The sequence below is a fragment of the Halichoeres trimaculatus genome, unplaced genomic scaffold (assembly GCF_033239565.1).
Source record: "Halichoeres trimaculatus isolate MK-OKI-2021-1 unplaced genomic scaffold, fHalTri1.1 fHalTri1_scaffold_20, whole genome shotgun sequence".
NCBI lineage: Eukaryota > Metazoa > Chordata > Actinopteri > Labriformes > Labridae > Halichoeres > Halichoeres trimaculatus.
The window spans coordinates 11325815-11353322 of NW_027437198.1; the positions used below are offsets into that span (position 1 = coordinate 11325815).

General features: G+C 38.8%; 3 protein-coding genes across 4 annotated transcripts in view; all 3 read left to right on the top strand.

Moving 5' to 3' along the window:
* Positions 1-7259: 7259 nt before the first annotated feature.
* Positions 7260-12664, top strand: tsen54 (TSEN54 tRNA splicing endonuclease subunit). Its single transcript, XM_074696674.1, has 12 exons — positions 7260-7362; positions 8057-8215; positions 8320-8383; positions 8617-8700; positions 8840-8938; positions 9115-9167; positions 9253-9384; positions 9470-9875; positions 9956-10091; positions 11197-11257; positions 11615-11728; positions 11887-12664. The coding sequence occupies exons 1-12, from the start codon at positions 7307-7309 to the stop codon at positions 12035-12037; spliced, it is 1515 nt and encodes a 504-aa protein (XP_074552775.1). The 5' UTR covers positions 7260-7306; the 3' UTR covers positions 12038-12664.
* Positions 12665-12765: 101 nt separating this feature from the next.
* Positions 12766-16066, top strand: LOC141809355 (5-hydroxytryptamine receptor 3A). The gene is made up of 9 exons (XM_074696343.1): positions 12766-12805; positions 12935-13098; positions 13528-13572; positions 13659-13768; positions 14332-14504; positions 14596-14756; positions 14842-15052; positions 15467-15625; positions 15789-16066. The coding sequence occupies exons 1-9, from the start codon at positions 12766-12768 to the stop codon at positions 16064-16066; spliced, it is 1341 nt and encodes a 446-aa protein (XP_074552444.1).
* A 1005-nt stretch (positions 16067-17071) lies between these two features.
* tmem104 (transmembrane protein 104) overlaps positions 17072-27508 on the top strand; it is a 64055-nt gene continuing 53618 nt past the window's right edge. The window contains exons 1-6 of one of the 2 annotated variants that reach the window (XM_074697291.1): positions 17072-17325; positions 18162-18230; positions 19776-19897; positions 22934-23015; positions 26071-26173; positions 26410-26493. In XM_074697291.1, the coding sequence (XP_074553392.1) occupies positions 18186-18230; positions 19776-19897; positions 22934-23015; positions 26071-26173; positions 26410-26493 (436 nt within the window). In that variant the 5' untranslated portion in view covers positions 17072-17325; positions 18162-18185. The remainder of the gene's footprint in view (positions 17326-18161; positions 18231-19775; positions 19898-22933; positions 23016-26070; positions 26174-26409; positions 26494-27508) is intronic. The other variant, XM_074697292.1, reaches the window with a different exon arrangement.

Here is a 27508-nt window from a genome sequence, read left to right on the forward strand (position 1 = left end):
AACTACTCGCTATCTCTTCCGGGTCAGGGCTGATGGACCTGTCACAGTAAAATTGGTTGCCTTATATAAACCTGTGCCCCGCTGACAACACTGCACTCCCTCTCACTGTAAATGCCACTTTTAAAGGATAATTTCGATCTATACAGCTTTTATGTTGTTTACAGAATGAAGTAGAACAAAATACTCACCCAGAAGGCTTTTCTGATCCAAGCAGTGTTTCGGGAGATATTTAGATCCAAAATCGTACAGCGAACGTCCGTATAGTGGGATCGATCGGGGCATAGACAGCCCTGCTCCCAAAACGGCATTAATCGTCCAAAAACTTGTGTTTATCACCAATATTCCATCATGGTCTGCTCCAAGTTAGTGCTCTGCTGCAGTCTGTGTCACTCCAGACATCGTTGTGTGGCTGTACTGATCTCTGAACTGACGAAGACTTTGTTTATGTTTGACCCTCAAAGAAAGGAGTCAGTGCTCCAGAGAGTACTGCGCATGCACTGACTCCTTTCTTTGTTTTTGGACGATAAATGCAGTATTAGGAGCGGTGCTGTCTATGCCCCGATGGATCCCATTATACGGACGTTCGCTGTACGATTTTGGATCTAAATATCTCCTGAAGCACAGCTTGGATTAGGAAAGCCTTCTGGGTGAGTATTTTGTTCGCCTTCATTCTATAAACAATGTAAAAGCTGTATAAACCGAAATTATCCTTTAAAAGGGGCATTTACAGTTGGAGGGAGTGCAATGTTGTCAGTGGGGCACAGATTCATATAAGGCAACCAATTTTACTGTGACAGTTCATATGCACATTATTTGGATTTTGTAGAGCAGAAGGAGAAGAGCGTGACCGTAAAATGCAAGTTATGCCCAGGAAATAAGAGGCTGAATACTGCATGGAACACAACAGCGAATCTCTTGAGCATGTAAAGATGTATCAGGGGGATATAGTAGTGTAACGAGTAGTGTAACGTCGTTACTATTTCCATGGAGTAATCAAGTAGTGTAAGGCACTACTTTTTTCAATAGTAACGAGTAACCGGTAACTCTTTACTTTTTTGAGTAACGGACCCAACTCTGGTTAAGATGAGACACAAACAACCTCCAGGGGTCTCTTCCAAAGCATCCTGAAGAAATACAGGGAGCCCCTCATCTGGTTCATTTCTCATTCCCTGATTGCACTCTGGTAATTTCTTCCTTTACAATGAAAGGTTTTGAATGAAGCCCATATGTTTCTGTCCCTAACCATCTATTGACAAACTAGAACATGGTCTGCAAGCTGTAGCTCTGGAGCCTCATGTGGCTCTTTGACTCCTTTGCAGTGGCTCCTTGTAGATTTAAAAAAAATACGATTGAAATAGACAATTTATATTTCTCTTACACAGGGCAGTAATGAAAACCTAAGACATTGGCACTAAATCAAATCATACATTTTATTAAACTAATTATTTATCACATCATGCAATCAAGCTTGCCACCGCTCAACTTCCCCTCCTACAACATCAACAGCCCACCAACTTTCCATGCACCTGTGGCTAACCTCAAGCTTTACAGCCCTGGTAAGATAACAAAATGTACAAACAGAAAAATCTGAGTTGCGTTGAGTGGTAACGTCAATACATGTTGTCCAATTCAAGTTTCAATTTTTTTTTTTTTTAAATTTTCGCATTTTGCATTTTAAAGTTCTTGAAAAAATTTCCGAATTTTTTCAGATTCAATACTTTTGCAATTTTTGCACATTTTTGAAATTGTTTGCAGATTGTTGAAATTAAAAAAAAAAAATTATATATATATTTTTTTAATTCAAAAAACTTTTGACATTTTTGCAACTTTTAAAATCTAAAAATTGTTCAATATTTTGCCTTTATGTGTTTTAATTAAAATTTTCCAAATTCTTGCAGTATATTTTAAAATTTTCAACTTTTTTTTTTTTTTTTTTACATTTTTGACATTTTGCTTTTGAATTTCAATTTTTTTTAAATTTTTGGATATCAAAACTTTCGTTCCATTTTTAAATTTTTGCAAATGTGTTAATTCTAAAAAATGAAGACATCCCTGTGCAATCATATAATTAAAAAAAACTTCTTATTTTGATAATCATTCACTAGATTTGAAATTTGAAATATGTATAAAATTTCATATACCTACTGTCTTCATTGAATGGATAAAGTAGGTTTTGTGGCTCTGGAGTGACTTTGATCCAGCTAATCTGAGGCAAAGTGGCCCCTATGAAAGTAAAGGTAGCAGACCCCTGAACTACAAGTTCTACTTGAGGTAGGATGTTGAAAGCCTGCAGAATGGGGCCACCCTAAGCCAATCCCTGATTCACAGCGGCAAGCTTTTAGGGGTTGCCAGCTCTCTCACCTAAATCAAAATACCACTAAGGTTAAGATTGCCCCTTCGTTTGACCCCCCTTCTGTTGTCTCTATAATTGTTCATGTAGGCATCAAAGCCCCACGGTAAAACTACCGATGGAACTCTGTCCAGGACTCCAACCCAAGACACTTAAGATGCCAGCGTGTTCTGAGCTGTATTTGGTGCAAGTTAGACCTTAACCCTCTGTGTGTGGACTTAGGTCAGAAGCTCTACCAGAACACCCATCAAGCTCCAGTGGAGCTTGGTGTACCATTTTCTGGCTGAAAAGGCTCTTTTCTCGCAGATTTATGGAGACTAACTGAATTCATCTGTGGGTGATGTTTGAAGAAAATAGCTGCAGTGTGAATAAAATCTAGTACAACTCTTCTTCATTGCTTGAAAGTGAAACAGCAAATCTGAAAATATCTTTCATTTTTGTTGCAGAGTTAGTAACTGAACCCAAGATTAGTATATTTTTGTCCCTGGAAAAAAAACTCAAGGACCTTTTTCCAGGTCATGTTCCTCTAAAAAAATTATTATTTACTTAGCTTCACAGCTTTTCTGTGACCGTTGGGATAACTAATCTTTTCTAACTTCAGTTGTGGCTGTACTTCTGTTGTGTTGTGACGTCTACATTTGTGTTGTCACTTTTTGCATTTGTGTTTTTGCTCTTGCATTCATGTTGTGGCTTTTGCATTTGTGTTGTAGTGTTTGCATTTGTGTTGTAGCGTTTGCATTTGTGTTGTGGCTTTTGCAAATCTTCTGGCGACAACAAGCCACTGTAATCATTGACCTTTTCCATCAACACGGTCATGATGATAAGGCATGATCTGACTCCTTTGTATTTTCAAGTATGCCAGATCATGTCTGCTCTTCCCTTTTTTTTTCTTCTTTCTTAATTCAGTCAAGTTGAGCAATGTTACAGGTAATGACTGATGTGTGTTTCCTCAATGCATATAAGCAGTCAGTAACCTTTGCAATCTAAATGTGGGCTTTATGATTTACTTTCTCAGACCAACATAAATACCCTAGCAAATTTTACTATAAGAAATACTAACACTACTCTACTCTATTGGAAAAAAAAGGGATTTGTGGGTTGTTTTTGAGTGTTTGTTATTGATACTTGAGGAGGGGGAGGGACAGAGGGGCCTTGTGCCAAATTAACCAAAAACTGTCACGACCTTTTCAGGTATTACTCAAAACCTAACAGAGGTATGACTAGTTATAAAAAAAGATTCTGATCAGCGTGTTGTTGCTGTAATCACACTGTCACATAGTGATAAACTCACTCTGAACTTCCTGTTTAATGAATGTCCTAAAATGACCAGAAAGTGAAGTCTCTTTTGCTCCTCATGTTGTTATTACCAAAATTGGATGTTAGCTAGTCATATTGAATGAATACTAGTAGAATGAAAGGGCTTAATATACAAAGTCAGAATGCCAATTAAACAAATTTTCACAAGTTACAGTTTTTCTCAGTTGCTTTGGCTCGTTTCTCAGATCAGAATTGAAATTCTCAAAACTACTTATTCAATCTTCACATCATTTTGTCATTTGTGCACATCAAAAAATAGCTTCTCAATTCTTTGAACAAGTTGCAAATACTTTGGGACATCCAAGTAATTAATAAATAAAGTAAAATTCTTGGCTGTTTCCTACATTATTCCTACATTTTCTAAAATTGTCAATCTTGACTTTCTCTAACAAATGGAAATGTGTGAAGCATCAGATCAGCCACTGATCAACCATTTTTCTGAAAAAGCTCAAAGGTTTATCTCATGAACCATCAACTGGTCAGTCTGTATGTACGTTCCTCTGTACAGACAGAGGCAACAAATTTCCATGTAACAGGACAATAAAGATCAATGACACATGTGGACCATGTTCTCAATCATAAGCATAAGTTGGTTGAAGAATGCAATCAAAAAATTGGGGGAACAACTGTTTCCTCAATCATTCAGACTTTTTGTGGACAGAGAAGATCTTTGTTGTGATGTGTATGAGAATTTGTGGCCCCACATTCAGGAACATAAGGAGGTGTAGGAAGACTGCACTGTATTGTAATACCCACAGCACTGCATGAACAGTTTTCCCTGAAGAGACCGATCTATGTTCACATTTCTTCTTTTGTTTTTGTTTTTTTTTTCTTTTCTTTGTGTTGTGCCTTCTCCTCCTTTCTGTATCAATGATAGGATCAGTCAACAATTTTCAGCACAAACAGTGAAGAGAAAATGTGAATTTTGTCCAGTCTCTTGTAATCAATATCCCCCATACACTAAGATGTAATCTATAATTTACAATAACTATCATCAAAACATTAGGTATAGTTTACATCAGAATGTCCTTCTGGAGTTCAGTCTTATACTGACAATATGACTAAGCACTTTGACTGTCCTATCCATAAACACTGACACAAGAACTCATTCTGATGGCGTTATCATGTTCACCGACACAGATATTAACTTTTGACAAATAAACTAGGAATTTGAGCTAGAAGTGTTTTTTTACAGGTGTTTTGCTATTCCTATGAACTTTTTTTGAGAAATGATCTTACTGTTCCGCAAATGGCAAGGATGATTCGAGAAAAATACCAAAGCCACTAAGAAAAACTGTATTGATATTTGAAGAGGAGGAGTGGCAGAATGGCCTTGTGCAAAATTAACCAAAAATGGTCACAACATTTTCAGGTATTACTCAAAACCTAACAGAGGTTTGACTTGTCCAAAAAAAAAAAAAAAAAAAAAAAAAAAAAAAGATTCTGATTAGCATGCTGTTGCTGTACTCGTACTGTCACTCTGGACTTCCTGTTTAATGAAAGTCCTAAAATGACCAGAATGTGAGGTCTCTCATTTTGCTCTTTATGTTGTAATTACCAAATATTGGATGTTTGCTAATCATATTGAATAAATATTTGTAGAATGAAAGGGCTAAATGTACAAAGTCAGAATGCCAATTCCACAAAATTCCACAAGTTAAAATATGAATAGCTAATTAATATATTTATTTTCCCTTTTTTTTGTTTATACAAAATTTTAAGACAAGTTGAATAATTGCACGATTTTACATTTTGGACTATTGGATCTTAAAAGGTTTATAAGTTTAGTTTCAAAACGCAAAAAGAAGCAATAGGAGTGAGACAACAAAAATGTGAGTAAGCAATTTATTGCAAACAACAATTAAAGTGAAATGGTGTGTTCATCATCTGATCAAAAGTTTGAGACCACGGCTAAACCCCCCCCCCAAATAGAAATCAAAGTTTAAAAAGGACACAGTAAAGAGGAGCTCCACCGTTCTTGTTGAACACTTTGAATATTAGTTTTAAGCATGCTCGATGTGAGTGTTTCCAGGAGGCTAGTGGGAACGTTGCTTCAAGTGGTGAAGATGGCTTCATAGAAGATCATCCACTCACTGGAACTGATGTCCACTTTTGTAAACTTGCCTTTTCATCCATCTCCAAATGTTTTTGGTGTGATTTAGATCAGGGGAACATGCAGGATGATCCAAAGAGTGAGGTTATTTCTCTGGAAGGTGTCCTTTGTCAGGCAGACATTGTGAACTGCAGCATTGCCCTGTTGAAAAACCCAGTCATTACCACACAGACCAGGGCTGTTTCCCAAAGCCAAGGTACCTTGACTTGCCTTGGTCTGATGTGGGCGTGGGGTGGGGGTGGGCAGGCATCCACATCATCAGTCGCTGCCCAAGTGCTATTCCAATGTTCATGTCCTCCGGGGTCATATGTCCTCTGTTTGGTTAGCATGTGGCTAATTGACCAAGGATACACAGGTGTATCCTTCATTGCCTTGCCCTGGCTTTAAATACCCAACATGCAACGCATGAATCTACAAAAAAGGAAAAAATGGAAGGAAAAGACGCACCAGCAGAGGCACGTGGTAAATTTCAATTTAAATGTAAGTAACAAAATACACCTCTGAAAATAACAACTTATACCATGTCCACCACTTAACTCCTTTGTGTGTCACTCATGTATCTATAATTACTGAGAAGCTGCACCTGCAGAGTGTCAATGATGTGACAATAAAAAAGCAGAAAGTGCAGAAAAGTGGCAAGCTATGACAATATTAGTAGCTGTCTGAGCTCCTCCCAAAATGTGCCTTTGTAGGCTGTTCCATTAGCATCTCCTTTTGAGCAGAGGCAGGACACTTGCCTTGGATTGGAAGGAAGTGGCTTCGGAGGCACTGCCTTCCAAGGCAAGGCAAGGCAAGGTACCTGGGCTTTGGGAAACAGCCCAGGGCCCTCAGTCATGAAGGAGGACACCTGCAACATCTTCACATAGCCAGCTGCCATTTGACGCCCCTGCAGAACCTGAAGCTTCATTTTTCCGTTAAAGGAGAAAGCCCACCAGATCATGTTGGTGCCCCCTCCACCATGCCGCATAAAAAACATAGATTTTACCATCAGGAGGTGGTGACAATGTGAATACCTGACAGGAAATTACACTGAGTCCACATTTTTGCACATATTTTGGCTTTTATAGTCTGTGTTCTTAAACTTTTGATCAGCTGATGAACAGGCTATTTCACTTTAACTGTAGTTTTCAGGAAATTGCTTTATTATTTTTTCTAATTTGGTCTCACTCCCATTTCTTCTTTTTGCATTTTGATATTCTACTTTGAAGCTTTTTTTTATATATATATATATATATATATATATATATATATATATATATATATATATATATATATATATATATATATATATATATATAAACAACACTGCAAAATGTAAGGTTTTTTTTTTTTTTTTTTTTGCATTTATTCAACTGGTCTAAAGGCTTTGATCAGTTGTGTATTTGTGTTGCTAAAAAAAAATCCATTCCTAAGAACACGCTGTGCTTGACGCCCTCTGCTGGCCGAGTTTGTTAGTATTTGTTTAGTCTCTGAATATAACGGGCGCGAGGACCCGGAGGAGCGGCAAGAAGGAGCGAGAGTCAAACATGGCGGACCAAAACATGACAGACTCAGGAGAGAAGTTCTTTAATGAAATATTGAGGTCTGTCGTGGTCTATATTGTCATTTATCAATGTATTCACCAAAAAGAGAGCAAAAAAAACCTGACATTTTTGATTCGTAGAATTTAGTTTGAGATACTGTGCTGTTTGCGCTCTTCGTGTGTCATGTTCACACGGTGTGACAGTTCGTGGTGTTGAAAGCATGTTGTGCCAGCAGGAAAAGTTTCAGTTTTTGATACATAATTGTGAAAGAAACAGGTGTTTAGGAGAAAGGAACCCCGCCCTGTTGTAGTTTGTAAATGATCGTTTCCATATACTTCTTTCCTGCTCTATAACGTGGGAAATAATGGTGGTGGTAGAGGCTATTTATAGAGTTGAATTCGCTTAAATCTTATTATAAAATGCTCATAACATTCATTGAATACAGAACCCATCAGATAATACGTTTATGAAATGTAAAACTTGTCCGGGCAAGGTCCCATGGTACTGAGTCATGCTAAGAAAAACTCTGGAAATAATAAATCCCTAAATCATGACACAGAGCTGTAGCCTATGGAAGCCCTGAATGCGCTGAGATATATGACAGTAATCGCAGTCATTATCACATTAATTTGATATTTAAGTACATATTCAGAACTCACATCAATCTGGTGACATATCTGAAACTGCATTAAATTAGATGTAAAAACACCACACTTTGGAGTTTAATCACAACTGTCTTTCTTTCATTTTAAGCCCATCTGAACTGTTCGCAGCCCGCTCCAGAAGCCACAAAATCCCAGTCCGAGGACAGAAAGACTTCTACCCCAATGACTCTGAAGAACAGAGGCAGAGGCTGGAGCAGAGTTTGGAGGAGCACTGGAGCCTCATATCAGAAGAGAGGGTGGAGAGGCTGTGAGTCAGACTTCGCCTGAACTGTAATTTGAGCTTTGGTATCACCTGTCATCTCAAGCCCCGCACTAGTACAAAAGATATTGTCTGTTTCTGTTTAACTGTAGAGGAAATCTGGTGAAGGCGACGTGGGTTCCTAGTGAACAAATTGTGGATCTTCAGTCACCAGCTGTGAGTAAAACATGTACTAACACAGACACACACTGTAATTATCTTTTATTTAACAACCTCAGTTTCTGAGAAGTTGAGACATTGTTAAAAAAGTTGTTGATAAAAAGACACTTTAATGCTTAGCAGATTATTTAAACTCTATAAGTCATAGAAAATAGTGATAACACAACAAAAAAAATTATAATAATGTGTCCTTTTTTCTGAAACATTGATGCCCTCTTATGTTCACACAGGGGAAGTTTTGGCAGACGATGGGCTTCTCCGCTAATGGAAAGCAGTATCTCCTCCCTGAAGAGGCTCTCTACCTGATGGAGTGTGTGAGTGCTGATTAACCCACTTTGTGTTTTTGTCTGATTGTCATCATGTCATTATAAGAACTCCACTGCAACATGGGGGATTGTTTGAATCTTCAAAAGATATCTATGAAGGATTGTTTTCTGATGCTCATGTTTGCAGGGAAACTTGCTGGTGTTCTATCAAGACCTGCCGCTGTCCATCCAGGATGGCTATGAAAACTTTCTGTCCTCCAGCACTGTGAGCCTCCTGCAGTATCAGGTATAAATGGAGCTGAGCCTGATTTGTTTTTATTTCAAACAATCTCTGTTCAAAATTTTTTTTACCAGTGTTTCACACAAATTCTGACACACCTGACATAATACAAGCAGACACTCTAGGTATGTCTAAAAATGCAAACCTTCAAAAACACTAATTGTCTCTTTTTCTCCATGAAGGTGTTTGCACATTTGAAGAGGCTCGGCTATGTGGTGCACAGATTTGATCCCAGGTAACTCAACCTTGTTTCCACTCAAACATGACTTAAACATTCAGTCGTCATCGTGATGTGATTTTTGTGTTTTGACCTCCTGCAGTTTGGAGCCGTCGTCCTATGCACGGCAGCTGAACCTTCCACAGTCACGTGACAAAGCAGGGAGACAAGTGAAGAGGAAACGCAGCTCCAGCCCCACCACCACAACTACAACAACGGCAACCCCAACAAGAAGGTAAGATTGGTCCTTCACTGTAAACGTGATTCACTAGCTGAAACTGTGAAACTGTGCAGTGAGTCTGTATTTGCTCTCCCATCAGCCAAACTGAAACACTCCAAGAGTCTGACAGGATGGAGGAGTGCTGCAGTTTTGAGACAGAAACAAAACCTCTGGAATCAGACCCAAAGACGTCCTCGGGTGGAGGCAGGACCTGGTGGATGTCAGATGTTTCTGGGGATCAATCCGATCACCAACCGGCCTCTGGGGCCTCACGCTGGCACTTCAGCTCCATCTCTTTCCCTGACCTCGGCTCTGGTAAGAAGCTCCAGAGCTGCCTGTCTCCTCCGGACCCCTCTCTGCTCCCAGGGTCTCTGACTGTGGGAGAGTGTGACGTTGCCTCCTGGAGGTTCAGGATAAACTTGCGGAAGGTGAGGTTTTCGGCAAATGAGCAGATTAAAGAGGAGGACAGGAAGCGGCGGCAGAAGGATATCAACAAAGACAAAGAGGTTTGTAAAAAAACATCAAATTAACCTAACATATATAATTAAATGAGTTGTGTTTTAGTCACAGTCCGAGTCTTTTCCAGGTTCAGCGCTGCAGAAACTGGGCAGAGTATCGTGAACTCCAAGCAAGACGGGAGGGGGAGCTTAAAGGAAGAGCAGCTCACCTGTGGAACGGCGAAGTGACTCCTTTGCATGACCCGAGACATCCCATCTCCACTGGTGAGATAACATGAACCCAGATTTTAAAAAACATTAATCTAAAGTAGGGCTGTCATTTTAACGCGTTAATTAGATTAATTAATTACACCGCAAATTAACGCTTTATAAAAATTGACGCAGATTAATCTGGATTCCAAACCCGCGGGGCGTTCAAAGACGCACTTTTTTTCAAATGTCTGGTATTTACAAACTGTTTGTCCAACTTAGAAAAAGTGGTGTTCTCGTCAGATTTTAAAATTTCCGACGGTCCCTAAATGTATCACACGTGAAGTCAGCAACATACTTTAAACTGGGGGGAAGCCAGTGAGAGTGATACAGTCCATGTCTCGTTTATTCACACGTCCTTTTTGAAAATCTGCAGAAAATCAACCGTTTGCTCTAGCTCAATTCTGTAAAAAACAGATAATTCTACACTTTTCACTGCTTTAAACAAGCTTGGAATGATCGATATTTGTCCTGTATTTAAATCTAAAGTATCCTTTGAAAATTTGCTTCCATCTTCCTTGTGTCAAGTTTCAGCTTGGGGCTGCTCCGCACCAATGAGCAACAGTGTGTGTGTTCAGAGCATGTAAAACTGAAAATACTTCACTGTTTTTTGATCCAAGACTTGAATAAAGTGTTTTGTACGGAGTTCCTCACAGTTTTTAGCCATTTGCTCTGGTTCTCCTGACCTCATAGAAGTATAGAAGTTCATATTGCAGTGACAGTTGAGTCCACAGTGAGTAAAATGTGACAGAAGCAAAAACCGTCCTAAAAATCAAATCATCTTATCTTAGGTGCAGGACTGTGTAGATTTTGTTAAGGTAGAACCCCAACACTTTTTTCATGTGTTCCTTATGCCTCAGGGTACCTAAAAATGTGTTGTATATATCCCCACCTTATTTTTTAATGTTTTGAAATGTCTTTTAATGTGATTTTAATGTCCTGGAATTCAAATTCTTTGTTTTGGGACCTTGAGCAGATATGAGATTAAAATGCGATTAATTAGATTAATTAATTACAAATCCTGTAATTAATTAGATTATTTTTTCAATCGCCTGACAGCACTAATCTAAAGCGAACATTTCAATCTGTATTTTGTAACCAACTCTAATATTTGTTTCAGTGGAGCTGCTGGATAAAATCAGGGTGTCCAAATCTACAAATCTACTTGAAGGAGCTTCCAGGTATCACTTCTTTTCTCTATTCTCTTTTCACAGTGATCGTATGCAGGTTTCAGTATTTATGTTATAGGAACACTACCCTGCTCAAAGAAATGTCCCCTTACAGTCCAGGTTGACGTCAACAAAATGACCTCATTCAAGTTTTTATTGTTTTCTGAGCAAATAACACCAAAAGAGAATCTTGATTAAGTGTAATCTGAGCTCATCTCCTCATGACTGACTATCATCATTTGTAATCTGTTTTCAATAAACCTGTAAAGAGTGTCAGATAAAGCAGGAAGAATCTGCTTCAGCTCGTGTGTTGTTTGATGTGATGGAGAGTCAGTGGTGCGGTGGATGATGTTTGCTTTGTCCTCTCAGGTTAAAAGGTTCGGACCAATGGAAGATCTGTTTTAATGTTTACCAACCTGACACGGTGTCAGGCTTCAAGAAGAGCAACCCTGGGAAACCATACGCCCGCATGTGTGTGTGCAGGTAAGTAAACACACACAACCTCAGAGGACTTATTTATTCAAGCTTGGCTTACAGGAAAACATGAGAATTAAAGTTTCAAACTCTTTTTTCATGGGTCTATGACTTTGATAGCAGTTAACCTCATGAAAATTAAAACTCCTTCTCCTGTTGTGTATCAGTTTTAACGACCCTGTTCCAGACCTGAGGGCCATCAAGCAGCTGGCAGTCCAAAGTGGAGACATCCAGGTGGTTTGTGCTGTGGTGGATTACGGAGACATCTCCTTCTACACCTTCAAAGACTTCCAGCTGCCCACAGATGTTTATCCCTGAGACCTCTCTGCGTTTCAACATCACTCTAAGAACTCATCAACTTGCTCTGTTGACTCTTTCAAGAAGTTGTGGGTTGACAGGAGTGAAAAATCAAATATAACGAATCCCTGATTCCATACGAACCATATGAAGAGCTTTTTTTGTGTGTGTGTGAGAGAGGTCACCATGAAAGGAGAAGAGTGCCAAAGTTGTACAACCTGTCTTGCTTTTCCTCCTCTTTTCAAACTACCTCTGATCAATGGCAAAGTTTGACACATTTAAAAGATCCATGCACAGTTAATAAAGTTAAAACTGTCATTAAAACACAACTTTATCATTTTTCAAGCTTCTTGTTTGTGCTTTTCATCCACACAGCACTGTGCGGGGTGCGCAGCTCTACCTCTTCGAATTAAAGGGAGATTAATCATCAATTTGTGTTATCTTCTATTTACTAAAAGCAAATATCTGATCATAAACTATGATAAAACAGAAAAGGTCCCTCATTCAGATCTGTCTTTTATTTGCCTGTTTTAGTCACATGTCCATCTTTTGTCTCTGACGTCCCTCTGTGCTCTTGTCATGTTGACTCTGCTTCAATAACTGATGTAAGGACAGAACTTCTCTCACACATTCACCCTGCAATAAATCAGAGCTATTGATGTCTCTTCCTGTGTATTGTTGTACTGTTTATGTAACAAGGCTCTGAGGTTAAAAAGCAGGTGCACAGGTGGAGGTGGAGGCAAACAGCCATGGTCGCTCTGATTGTTCTCACTCTGCTCTCTTTAATCGGTAAGTTCTTTCAGCTCAGTCGCTGAAACCTGGGTTTAAAGCAGGAGAGTTAAATGAAACTGTTGTGTATTTTATCAAGGAAACAATTCTGCTCTTGCATTTAAAGGTGTGCTGTGTTATTTCCAGCAGGTGTGTCCAGCAGTCAGACTCCAGACTGCACATACTCAAGTCTTCTGACTCACCTGAAGCTGACGCCTGCAAATGATGCTCTACAGATCATGCGGCCGGTGAAAAACTGGACCACGACAACCCTCGTGAGGATGGACATGTTGATGTATGGGATTTTACACGTGGTGAGTCTCTTCATCGTTCTAAGTGCAAAAGATCCTTCATATGAGATTAAAGCAAAATAACAGATACAATCTTTATCCTGGCTTCATCGTCTCAAGAGTCTTTGACAAAAAAAGTGTGTTTTATGTCATATTTAACCCATATTTGTATTTTTATTTTTACAATAATGGATGAAATATATAATTGTTCATAGTTCTTTGATTTTACAACCAACTCAGGGGTTCCAACCCCCACTTTGACAACTACTACAACTAATTGTTGGCAAGTACCTTCAACAACCCCACTTTAAGAAAAGACATGTACTGTCCTTTTAAGAGTGGTGAGAGCAGCAGGATATACTAACTTAAAACCTGCAAAGCTGTTAAAATGTATATTCGTTTTTTATGTGCTGTTTGAGATAAACTTACCAAAGATCTGCTGATCTTCTGCAGGATGAGAAGTCTCAAACTTTGGAGAGTCACATCTGGATCCAGATGGTGAGAAATCAGTGCGTAAAAATCAAAGGTCACATAATCTGTGACGTGTTTCATGAATATTTTCTTCAAACCTTTTGATTTGGCAGAGTTGGGAGAATGAATTTCTGACCTGGAATCCGTCTGAATTTTGTGGAATAAGCAGAGTGACCATCCCAAGATCCAGGCTGTGGCTCCCGGATATAACCATCCATGAGGAGTACGTACACATATGTATGAACTTAACCCAGCTGCAACCAAGTGACCCATTCTAATACTTTAATAACCTCTAACGCCAATTAGATGGTTTATTTACTCCCGAAGATGAAACATTTGTTAGCTGCTCTCATTGATTAATTCAACTCCAGAGTCTCACGTGTCTCATCATAAAGCAGAGCAAACATCAGGTGAGTCACCTGGACCAGGTTGGCCTCTGAATGTTTGTTCTGAGGAAGTCATGGTGTAATCAAGACAAAGCCATCACGCCATTATTGCTTTGACTTTACATTCATCCGCTTCTCATGTATCTGGAGTCAAAGGCTGCACAGTAAACATGGAGCAACGGCACTGGGATTAATAATTAAATCATTATGAGCAATTACTGATGACAGACCAGCTGCATCTTAATTGTTATAAAACCTGTTTTACAAGAAACCTAGATCTCTGCACAATGACCTTAAACTGACCTCAAAGAGGGGACATGTGCATTTTTTCAGTGTTTATTCTGTTCTTCTAGTAGCTTTATATGATTTTAATTTAAAAAAAAACCTTTCTTCTTTTCAGCGCCTCAGACACTGGGAGCATTTACCACGGCCCTCAGGTTTATGCATTGTCCACTGGTTTTGTGTTTTCAAACTCTCGCCAACGGCTGACCTCTACCTGTGAGATGAACCTCTCCATGTTCCCCTTTGATTTGCAAAATTGTAAAATCACATTTGCATCCATGAACAGCTATGGTAAGTGACATGTGACATTCTCTTCAGACTAAACTTTTTAAGACTTTTTTTATTAATATTCACAGATTTTTCTTATTTTTTCACTCCTCAGGGGCAGAGATAACTCTTGGGTCACTCACCAATGACTCCCAGCTTTCCAAAGTCTCTGAGGAGATCATGGTGACGAAAGGGGAATGGGAGCTTGAAAAGTTGGAAATAGCAAACGAGTCTTTCATCAAAGGTGGTGAATCTCAGTATAGGCTTGTGTACGTGGTAAGAAATTATTTGTTCCCCTTCCAGAAGAGTTTTCTGCTCTTTAAGTGTGCTTCTTTTTCAGTTTTCTTTTTTTCTTTTTTAGATTACAATGTCCAGGAAGCCGCTGCTTTATGTGGTCAATCTAATTGTGCCCCTTCTCTACCTCCTGGTCCTGGATTTGGCTTCTTTTTTTATCAGTGAAAGCAGAGGAGAAAAACTGAGCTTCAAAATCACCATTCTGCTCTCCATCTCTGTCTTACTGCTCATCCTTCAGGACATGCTGCCGTCCACTGAATCTACAATGCCATATATTGGTGAGCTGCTTTTCAGGTCTTGGCCCTGATTACATCTTTAGATACCATCACGGTCTTATTAAGTTAAAACAAACACATATGGAGGGTTTTTGAGATTTGTGAAAAATAGGTTGAAATACAAAGATCTCTTTCCCTTTAGCTTGAAGCTGCTAAAACGCACTCTACTGGTCAAATGACACATTTGATGGGGTGCAAAACAGATCAAACCAGCAGACATCTATTAAACTTGGTTGCAGTTGTACAAAGCTTTTCGAAATTACGTTTTCACCAATTAGCCTTTGATCAAATTTTCCAGCTGTGAAAAACTGAATGGAGAAAAACATAGAGCAACCTTTTCCAACCTTGTCTCTTTAACAAGTCTAAACTAGAAGTTTTGGTGCATCACACTACCCTGAATGTTTTTACATCTTCCAGCCATATACTGTGTTTGCATCTTCGCTGTGGTGGGGATAAGTGTTCTTGAAGCCATGCTGGTGAGCTTCCTTTTTGACCTTGATAGCTACTGTGCCACCATGACGCGCTGCATTGCTGAAACTCAGGAAGAGATTGAGCTGGAGGATGGCTACCACAAAGGTACACTTCTTGCAAACTAGACATAATCCTTCTTCATTTTTCTGCAACTTAGTAAGAACCTTGAAAACAGAAATAAAGTGAGGTAATCATAAAGTTTCAACAGGTCATAGCAGCATGTCCACAATGTTAAAACCTTCACTAAATATTCAATCTCTCGACACAGAGCCTCTTGGAGATGAAGAGGAAGCCAAGGAGAAACAAGAGAAAAATTTTCTCCCCCTTGATGGCACTAACATCCTGGAGCTGCTGAAATTAATCCTGGGGGAAGTGAAGGCAGCTCGACTTGGAACTGAACAAAGAAGAGAAGATGCAAAACAAGTTGGACGTTACAGAAAAATAGCAGAAATAGTAGACCACATATTCTTCGTCCTGTATTTTTTAACTGTTATAGTTTTTTTGACATACATGCATTTGCAGTGGCTTAGCAAAGTCTATATGTAACGTTTGTGATCTGCAGCGATGGAGGACTTCGTTGTTTTACGGAATTATCAAACTTTCTGTGTTGACTGCATGCAACAAATGCTTACAGAAGGAAAATAAAGCCGAAATGAGTCCATGCTAACAGGGTTTGCTTCTGGCTTTAAATGCTATATCCTCCTTAACATAATCCCTACATACCAGCTACCTGGTTGGATTGTCACTGCTGCTTTTTTCCTTTCCACATTCACACAACTACAACATCTTTGGTACAATCTTGGTTGCACAAAGACAGCCAGCCCTCTACAATCTAGAGTGTTTTGTATACTTTCCTTTGATCTTTTGCTGGTTCAAATTGGTTAGTTTTCTTTTGAAATAACCTATAATTAAAATGAAATACACTTAATATGATTATAATTGTTTAAGTCATGGCTCTCATCCTGCATGTATCCTTCTACATGATGAGCACGTATATATTGTTGCATCTTTTTTCAATAAAATAATAAAAAAATAGTTTTTCTTTTCTTTTCTTTTCAAAAATCAACTTTTTCAAAAAATGTGCACAGACAGAAAAATAAGTCATATGACATGTTCAATACATGCATCATATGACTGATGGTGTAAAGGAGTTGACGGTTTTGTAAACTCCTGCAGCACGGAGAGGCGGGTCGAAACAAATTATAGCTTTTAATTAAACCTGTGAAGTTGAAAGAAATGCCGAGTTTGCCAAATTAAATGTATCTTTTAGATCAAATTCAGCTGCATTTACAGGTTGGCTGAGTCAGGTTTATAAATTCCTTCCCAAGCTGTTTCACCTTGTGGTGTGATTTGGTAAACAAATACTGAACGAGCGAACCCTGAACCCACATCAATCTCACTCTAAACTGTGCTGCACGCAACATCATTCTGATTTCACAATAAAAGATTCCTAATAAAAAATAATGGAAAAACCACATGTAAGAAACGCTTTTAAGTTTTATTTTGAATTGTCTAAACGGAAGTGCTGGCTCTCAGTTAAGCTAACTTTATGGCTGTTCACTCCGATGTTATTTAGTTCACTGCCTCAGCTAGCTGAGCGGCAGTACGTTTCTAGCCAATGGGGAAGTGTTTTTCATTTAGCTCTCGGCTCAAACTCTCTCACCTTTGATTGTTTATCAGCAGAGAAGCTAATGTTAGCCTGGGGCTGACGGGTTTGCTGTGAGTCTGCAGCTAGCGAGGGTGACAGTTCGGGGCATCTTGTTAGCCTAGCTGCTAAAGAAGCTAACAGGGAGGAAATAAGTGAGGTGAGATTTGTTTACTTTTGTTTACAGTATTGACACCTACTTACCCGACCACATTAACAAATTTTAACCCGTAAATTTCATAAAACGGCATAATCTGTCATTTATATGTGACAGCTAGTCCAAAGTAGGCTGCATTAGCATCATCATCCCTCTCACGAACATCAACAGACATAGAACAACTTCGTGCAACGTATACACTTTTTGACAGGTGACTACAAACTCCATGATGGCAAAACTGTTGGATGAATCTAAGAAAGAAGAAATGATAACCTCAGAGATGTTTTTAGCAGACTAAAAAAGCAATTTATAGTACTGGCAGATATCACCTCTATTGACTGATAGGAGAAAATAATTTTGTGTTAAATGATTGCTCTATTTGTTGCATCATACAAGTTTAAACATTATAATAATGAAAGCACAATATTTTTTATGAATGTAAACCAAGTGCTGACTGAGCCTAATGTGTATTTTTTTATTAACTATACATGTTCTTATTTGAAGAGGCAATCTTTTTAAAAAAATTTTTTGTAGATAAATATTATTTTAGAACAAGGGCGAAGTTTCAGACTGTTAGTTAAACATGTGTTGGAGTCCCAGGATGAGAGTTCACGTGAGGAAGAAGTATACAAGATTTCCCAGTTCATGACATCAGCAATATCCTCTGACTCTGAAGGAATATTACAGCATTAAAATTAGTATCTGCCCTAATATTCTTAAGTGTAAAATTGGTGGTACATTTATTTACAGTGTTTCTATTTTTTTTTTTACATTTTCTCTTCTTTTTTTATTTGTTCAGACCAAGTAAACTGAAACAACCTTGTTTTTGTTGTTTTCAGGTGAAGAGACCGGTGTCGTCAGCCATGGCAGGTGGAATTACAGAGACTGGGGAACCCTACTCCCCATTTGTGAGTCTTTTACAGAACACCTTGCTTAATCTCTAACCTATTTTTGTTCATTGAAGGTCAGGCATGCTTTAACCACTTTTCCATCGTAAAGAAAGAACTGTAAAAATGTGGACTGTTGGCCTGTCATTCAAAGCTCTGTGAAACAAAGTTCAAAGATTCAAGGATTCAAGGTTTTTTATTTGCCATTTGTAGATGGACCGACAGTCCAGACACATTGGAAAACTTGTGCGGGGCTCTCTCAGAGTCAAAGACAAAAGATTGAAACGATATAAAGATACGTATAAAAGATTTGAATAGGGTATATAAAAAGTTTACAAAAAAACCCCACTTGATTACCAAAAACAAACAAACAAAAAATCCCCACTGTAAACAGAGTAGAAAGTATTGCACTTATTGTAGGGATATGTACTTCATACTCAGATTATTGCACACAGAAGCAAGTTTTCACCAACAGGGTATTGCACATTTCCAATGGACAAAATAATACTAACAAAAGTGACATGTTGCACGTAACAGTGGAGTGAGGTTGAGCTGGGTTTCTTTATGCATGTCCAACAGTTATTGTTTTGCCAACAGTCTGCGGTGGCAGGGAAGAAGCTGTTAAAAAAACGAGTGGGTGATGATTCACCTGCAAACCTTTGAAATCTTGGAATAGGAAGTTGTAGTATTCTTCTGGAAGTGAACAGAAGCAAACTAGAGACTTTGTGGACTTTAGACAGCTGAAGTTTTTATGTATCATTTCTTTGGGTTATATGATTACAATCCCAGTTAGTTGGCAATGGGTCATATGAAAGTGCAGTAAAGCTTGAAGAGGAAGCCACACTGCTGACACATCTTCCTCTTCATGTATGCACACACTTTTGACGACTCACTATCGTCTGAACCTGCTTACATCTGCATCATGACATTACCACAAAGATTAAGTTCCGCCCCTACAGCATTTTTTTTCCAGGAAGTTTGAATCATTTAACACTCGCTACCTGATACTGGGTAACATCTTCCTAATAAGCCAAGTTGTCTTTCTCAACAGTGTTTCACTCTTCGGACAAGACTCTGCTTGAGCTTCTTTAAGCTGGGTGCTTAGGAAACCTGATACTGTGTTCCCTGAAGTTTTCCACAACATGATGCAAATTATTAATATTTAATGAAACTAGATCGATCAGTGTAGAGAGTCTGTACAGGAGCAAAACTAACAGGTTCAGTCAGGGGTGTCCAGATGTGAAAGTCTCAGTCTCAAACAAAAACATGAATTGAACACACAGAGCACGCACTCTGAATCTTCAGCTTTGTTTTTGTGTGATTGTGTATTACACATAAGCTTTATTAGATTTGAAAAACATATTTAAACATTAAAGTCTGTCTGAGAAGCAGCTCCTGTGTGAGTGGTAAGATTATTGTATTTGTCAGTTAAGTTTGTGGGCTTTAGAAAAAGAGCAGCAGCTGTTCCTCGTGAAGAATAATTTTGCCAAAATATGAGTTGTACTTACAGGATCAGGTTCACAGCGATTAGAGACTTTAATGTCATTTCCCTGTGGTCTCTTCCAGGTGGGACTGGTGTACATGTTCAACCTGATTGTTGGCACAGGAGCTCTGACGATGCCTAAAGCCTTTGCTACAGCTGGCTGGGTTGTCAGTATAGCGCTCATCTCTTTTCTGGGATTCATGAGGTAAATCTTCTTCCACCCCAGCTTCATGAAGCAACCTTTACTGTATCCTGCTCATGCTCTTTACAGTCTCTGATAGGGAGGGCCTCTCTTTGTATCTCATATACAACAGAATCTTTGTTTACAAATGTCTCCTACAATCTGTGTTGGAAGCGAGAACCAAAATACATTGAGTTTAGTTTTTCCATGAGCAGCCTTGTGTTTTTTAGTTGCTGTAAATTATGTTAACATGTGTTCAGCATAAATCCTTGGGTTTAAAAGTTGGGTGTGAAGAGTGTACTGTGCAAGAAATCAAAGAACCAAATCAGCCTGAGCCTGACTGATAACGGCATCCAGGCTGAACAACATGTTCCCTGAAATTCAAAGGATAGAATCTGATTCCTGTTTTCAGGTTTCTGTTGAGAAGAGAATTCATGTGCTGTCCTTCTGACACAAAAACAGAAGTAAAAATGTTGTCTCATTTTTATTATCTTTAAGATAAGAACATCTGTTGTAAACATATTTCATGACTTGATGATATTCAGGAGTATGAGAGAAACACATTTGAGTAGCTCAGTAAAGGATGTGAACCATAATAACACAAAGCTTAAGAAGCTGCGAATTTCATACAGGTGTCTCAATTCAAAAATACTGTAAACGTTCATATCCCTCCTTGTGTTTATTAACCAGGAAAGCCTCTGATATCGTCCTCTTGACCCACATTCTTGCTTGTTGTGTCAGCTAAAGCATGGCGGCTGCCTCAGCTGACTTCAAGATAACACGTTGAAAACACTCTTCGTCCTTCCCTCGCCATTGGTGTATGAAAATGGATTGTCAGTTTGTCAGAAAATGCAAGATACGCCATCAGGAAGGCTGTGGTCAGAGAAGAAAAAAGTAGTAGGTAGTAGAAGTAGTGTATGGATAAAAACTGTGACATATTTATTGGAACTTTTTTTCATTTTAAGAGAGTCAAATAATCTGATTTAATATTAAACTGATGGTTTCATCACTAGCACAGTATTAAACAGTTTCTCATACAATAGTCTACTCATATCATTTGTGCTTGAAGATAAGAGTTAATTGATAACATCGGGGAACACAATTTTTGTTGAGTTGGGCCTGGCAGCTGTTTTTTTTTTAATACATATATTTAAGTTTTTATTCAGTGCAAAATGAAAATATGTTTTGCAACTAGACAAAACTACATTCATTTTTCAGAAATAAGATAAAAACAGTAAAACAAGTATGACATGTTGTTTTCAGACAGTTGTTATACAATGTGGTAGAAATAAAAAATAAATAAATAAAAAACTTTTTTTAAGCAATTTAAAAGAAAAATAAGATAAAGTTAATACATGAAAAGCAAATTTTGTATCAAAAATGAGAAAGTCAGGGGTAGTAACATAATAAGAAATTTGCATTTACATTTACATGCATGTCTACGCCCCGTCCCACACAAAATGAAAGAATGAAAGAGTGCAAACAAGTCCAAACCAAATATGTTTCTGTGTAGACATATATCCAGAGTTTGTGGTTATTATCAAGTATACTGAAAACTGATGAACTAATGTATAATTTTGGTAGGGAAAAATGAATATAAAGTAAAAATAAATAATTAAAATAAAATTAAATAAGATAATGATATAAGTAAAACAACCACAACATAAAAAACCTTATTGTACTTTGGACCATAAAGATGGCAGCTGTTTTTAACTAATTTTTGGGTGCGGAATCCAAAATTGATAGTTGTTTTTAACAGATATGTGCCTGTTTTATAAAAATCTTCAAGTAATGACATACAATGAAATATGAAAAAAACAGACATGACTGTAGTGTTTATTTAAAAGTATTATGTTTTCATTAAGATTATGGCTACTGGAGGAGCTAAAGGAGCAGACATGATCTGAAACAAAGGGAACAAGCTTTGAAAACTAGAATAACAGTATAAAACGAAATAGAACTTACAACAGTACGTCCATGGTCAACAAGGTTAAGTGAAAAGCACAAATCCTCTTAATTCCAAATATGCTAGCTTTCTGTTTGCATATATTGATAGTACTGACTTATTGGGAGCTGCACACACCTCTCACCACACTGTCTCAGTTGTGACTGCACAAACAAGTTTCCATGTAGCTGTAGATGAGTCCGATCATAATCAGCTGGCTTATCTGAAGGGTAAGCTGTGGAGAAAAAACTTGACCTGCTAGAAAAAGACTGACTGCAATTTTGGAGTCAGTATGACCATTTTAGTTTTAATCAGCATAAAAATCTAACTGAACAGATTTTTTCATTCCCTAGTGTAATGTATTACGGGCCTGGATCAGAGCTCAGTTTTATGGTTGAATAACACAAATTAAAACTATCAAATAGATTCTGCCTCAGATGAAATTATCAGTTCGGCTCATAGTGAGGTCACCACTCACTCCACGATGAAACTGTGTCCCCCAGTTCTTTCCATATGAGCTGTTGTCAAACTTGGAAAAAAAAAAAAACACCTTATAAAAATGATATGAAGACATTATTGGGCTGCATTGCGTTCAAGACACAAATCCTTTTTTTCCCGAGATTTTCTTTTTCATTAGTTATAAGACGTCAAGAACAGGGTTTTACGTCATGCTTTACGACGATTGACAGCTGCAGTTCTTGTGTAGTTTTTTGGGAATAGTGTGATACGTCGGGGAAGAGAGCCGAGAAAAGATTAGACTCTCAAAAGAAAAACAAAACTTTTGTTTTTCCCCTGGCTCTACTCAGATTCTTACTGATGAAAGTGTGGGACTTGGCCCCCTAATGAGCCCAAAAGATACCACAGGTGGCCTGCAAGAGATAATTGACAATAAGATATCGTAAATGCTCTTGTTTTTTATTTGACGGTCCGACATGTGCTAATAACTTTCTCAATTGAAAATCATTCAGTGTATGTGGGAACTTTGCTTGACATCCAATCTCAGTTGAAATTTTCCTGATACTGAAACAAAATTGAGGTAGAAAATTCTTTGTTAGTCTCTAATTTCAGCCCTGGCTGCTTCTCTGTTGTCTTATCCCTTATGCTTTCCTCACCAGCTACATGACCACTACGTTTGTGATCGAGGCGATGGCGGCAGCAAACGCTCAGCTGCGCTGGAAGAGGAGAGAGCAGGAGGAGGTGAGAAGATGAACTCTATACTCTATATGTAAATATCTTTAATAGGATGTTAGCTGGATGGATAGCTCTCTATTAGCTCTAAGTATGTGTGTCAGACAGACCAAGTATTAAAGAAGCAAATGTTCCTCTTTGTCAGGGGGAGTGGGTCCGATAAGATATTAAGGCAAACACTATTTACACCCCGCAGGCCTGAAAGTGGAACTAATGTTTGTAGAAATGCAGCGTGGGGATGTTTACGCTCCTTACCTCTGCTTTAATGTGCTCTGTCGTTTGGTTCTGACAAGCTGAAGCATGTTTGAAACGGTGGAGGTGTTTTAAACACAGATACACTCGAGGAAGAATCAGTTTGTAAACACGCATGTGGAAATAAAGAGACGTCACATCACGAAAGAAGTTTCAGACATCAGACAAAAAAGTTCTCAAGCGCTCATTATTTCTTCCTCATTTAGGTTAAAGCCGATCAAATGTTCAGTCTTTTACTCTAAAATCTTTGTTGTTAAAAGCAGACTTCTTCCATTTATTTTTTAGAATCATTTAAAGCCCAAAAACTGTCTCATTTTACAGGAAGCTATATTTTCATTCAGGTGGCTGCTGTTGTTTTATGGTCCAATCTGAGCAGAGGTAAAATAACCCTCCTACCTCCATTCATTAAAACCCCAACTTGGATGAATCTGTCAGTAAAAAACTGTACTCCATTAGCAGCCCGCTCTTCAATCATGTTTACTTTGACTAAAGAAAGAGACTTGGTGCACTTTAAATGGCTCGGCCTTTGCTTTTTGTTTCTCCCCTTGGTACTGAAGTCATTTTGCTGGTTTCCACTTGAGGAGTTATGACTCCGGGGACAATAGCCCGACTCTAACAGAGCCCCAAACACTCGGCCCTGATTCATGGCTGCTGTTTTCCTCTCCGCCTTTTCCTCCCACGTAATGGAAAACAAGAGAGGGAGGAAACTGGAAATGTTCGCGGCTCGATGCTTTTTATTTCTCTCTGCTTGAGTGGGAGATATTTACAAAAGTAAAGGACATTTTTTCACAGCAATGCATCATACGTGTTTCCTAGAGAGAAAGAGCCTCATTAAGGTGTGAAACAGATCTGTGCGTAAGGGAATGGTGCTAAGCTCTTTCATTTGGAAAACTCTGACCTGTTATGTGAACATCCCAAACTGTGTGGCAGAGTGTAGATGTCACATAACTTTTGCTTTTTAAATCAGTGATGCTTTTTATTGAATGTTGATGTTATTGTGCTGAGGTAATGTGACTGCCCTCTACTGGAATTTAGAGTGACCTGCAGCTAGATTTCTCCAATATGTTCTCCTAAAGATAAACTGGACTAAACTCTCTCTTCTCAAGTTACTTTAAGAAAACATCCAGGAAGGAGTTGTTTAGTTGTATAAAATGTGATAAAAATGTGCTAAAATACAAGTTTTTTTCTTAAAATATACACTGTGGGGCCTCCACACTCTGCAGTTGATACCAAATACAAAAAGCCGATGAAAGGGGAAAGAGGCCGTTCACGCCAAGGTGTAACTGGAATAATAGCCTCAAATAGAGCTGAACTGTTGTTCCTCTTAGGCCTTGGGCGATAGTCAATAAATCAATTATTCTTACAATAAATGAAATGATATCAATGATTTTGCCTCATTATATCGCCTTGTGCATGCATGTTTTTTTTCCTCATCTCACTAGACTGTTTATAGTTTGGGATGAAGCTGATGAGGCTGATGAAGCCTCATGGATAAGAGGTGAAATGTCTTCACAAACTCTTAACAGTCCAGTTGCCTTGGTTTGAGCATTCAGAATAACTCTGACCTGGAAGAGTGAGAATTTACATGGATGCAGAGAGTGAAGTTTGCTACATGGCAAAAAAAATGCTACTTTAACACTTTTTTTTCAAGTGCATTTTCTGTCAGAGAGCCCTTTTTTAAATGTTTTTTTTTGTTTGTATCTTTAGGATATTTGATCGATATTGATATTCCAATTTAGGCAATTTCCTTAATTTTGGGAGATCAGTGATTGGCCCATCCTTACATATGAAAATGGTTATATACCCCCGGGAAGGTCTGACAGCCGGTCTTTGTTGCTTTTTGCTCTGAGACCTAAAACTCAGGACACTTTATTGGTTAAGTTAAAACATAAAGATTTTAATCTTTCACAGGTATTTTTCAATGATTTTCAATGAAATAAGATTGGAACATTGAAGGTATATGCTGTCAGTTATAAAAAATTAAAAATAAAAATCGGTATCTGCAGGTCAGACTTTTTAAAGATCGGTAATTGGCCAGAAAATTGTGATCAGTGCACGCCTATTCCATTTACAATAGTAAAAAATACTCTTTATGAATAAAAGTTTTTTTCAATTTGAAAGGGTGTACTTTCAGTATTGTGAAATATTATAGTTGTGTTGGTGGTTAATTTGGCCTGAAAATAATATTGTCAATAATATTGTTTATCGTAAAATTGTCGGACAATATGTCCTCCTGCAAAATTTGTTATCAGCCCAGGCCTAGCACCTCTGTGGTAGCTTCTGTTCAGGAACTCTGTCATCAAACAAAAGTTGTGCTGACAAACATCCTGCATGTAGAAACTCAAAAGTTTTCCTTTAATAGTCAAAAAATGTTAACAGTTGAACTCTAAACACGCCCCCGGCTCTCCTCTGTAGCTCTACTTGTTAATCTGTTATTCCACCAGCTGGTTTATGATGTTGCTCCTTGTTTATTGTTTGTCACACATCCATTAGCTCCTGTCGTTCCTCATCTCCTCTCTTTCCCTGAACTCCTGCCAGCGTGTCAATAATTCATTCAGCCGACAAAGTTGACTATCATCGACAGATAATTGGCGTTAATTTGCAGAGAATTGAGTGAAACGGTGAAAACTCGTCGGTCTACGTGAGCTGTGGAGCGATCTCTTCTCCCCAGCTGTTGCTTGTTATTTCCAGATGTTGCCTTCCGCCGCGTCGCAAACGGAGTTGATAGACGCAGTGTTTTAATCGCTTGTTAGCCGACAGTTGTTGTTGTTCAGAAATTAGAGCTCAGAGCGCTTGTGTTGTCTTTACACAGATTGATGACAGCGACTCCACCTCTGAGTACTCTGACGATGATGTCATGGCTCGGGGTCGATCTGAGCCGGAGACGAGGCCGATCTTATCAGTCCGTGAGTGTCGTGAGTATGACAAGTGTTTATGGTAAAGTAGTTTGGTCACTGTCAGTAGAGCAAGATTAAGATACTAAACCTCTCTTTGGATGTTAGAAAAACAATCTATCAGACCTTTTTTCATCTTCACAAAAGTTTTCTGACTCTTACACGTGACATTAAGACAAATCACAACATCAGACCAACTTTTGATCTTCCCTCCATGTACTTCAGAGTCATAGTAAATGATGTCTTTGTCTTTACAGAGAGATCTGGAGGTCACGTTGATCATTTCGACATCGGGGAACGTGTTGAGATGGGTCAGATGGCCTCCATGTTCTTCAACAAAGGTAATATTCTCCTGGCCTCCAGCTCCTTTTCTCACTTCCCGTTATTCAATTAACCGCTGATCTGCCGTCGTCAGCCGTGTGGAGGAGGAGTGAAGGTTGTGTGGGATAATTCAGCTTTTTTTTTTACACTATTTCTGTCCAATCTTCAGCTTCACAAAGGAAAGCTGAAGGCTCCTTTGATTGGAAGTAATTATAAATGGATAAATTGCCTTTGGTTGTAATTACCTGTTTAAGACCTCATCATGGTTGTTAATCTCCGTGTGTGTGTGATTGTGTGTGTGGGGACACAACCTGTGCAGGACTGTAAGGCTTTAGCCTGAATGATTTGGGATCTAATGAATCCTCTGTTAGCTAAATTCACCTTGAATCACAGAACAACCTCCCAGCTTTACATTTCTTATTCATATCGTTCTACTGTCCGTGTGTAAGCAGCGCCTCCTCCTCTCATCCCCCCTCCGTGCGTCAGCTTACATTACTCCCAGTGGCTCTCCTTAAGCAGATGCGAGTGACTCAACAGTCTGCGGCGTCCCCGTTGTCGCAGGACTTGAGGAACAACAAAAAGGTCAAAGCTCTGACAGCATCATCTGTGCTGACACGCGCTGCGTTTCAGGGTTTCAACACTAGGTGGAGCACTCGGCACACGCGCAGTGTTCCACACATACACCCACCACCCCGGCGCGTGTTCACACCCACACGTGTGAACGCACTCATGCATGCCATCATGCAGCCCCTGCTGTTAAAGCTGCAGTGCGCTCCAACTGCTCAGCCTCTTGTCACTCAGCTCGACTGTCCTGCCCGTTAAAGGTGAAGAGCTGAAAAAAAGAGCGGTGCTGATGACCTCTGTCTCCATGAGACTGTGCAGGTGAGGCACGTGGAGGTATTGATTGGTAATAAGGAAATGAGTTTTCTCTCCTTTGCTCCCTCTCCGCATGCCACGGGAAAGCTGCCCAGTGACTCTCATCAGGAATGAATTAGATCGGCACGAGTCCCAGCACATGCTGGACGAGGAGGAGAG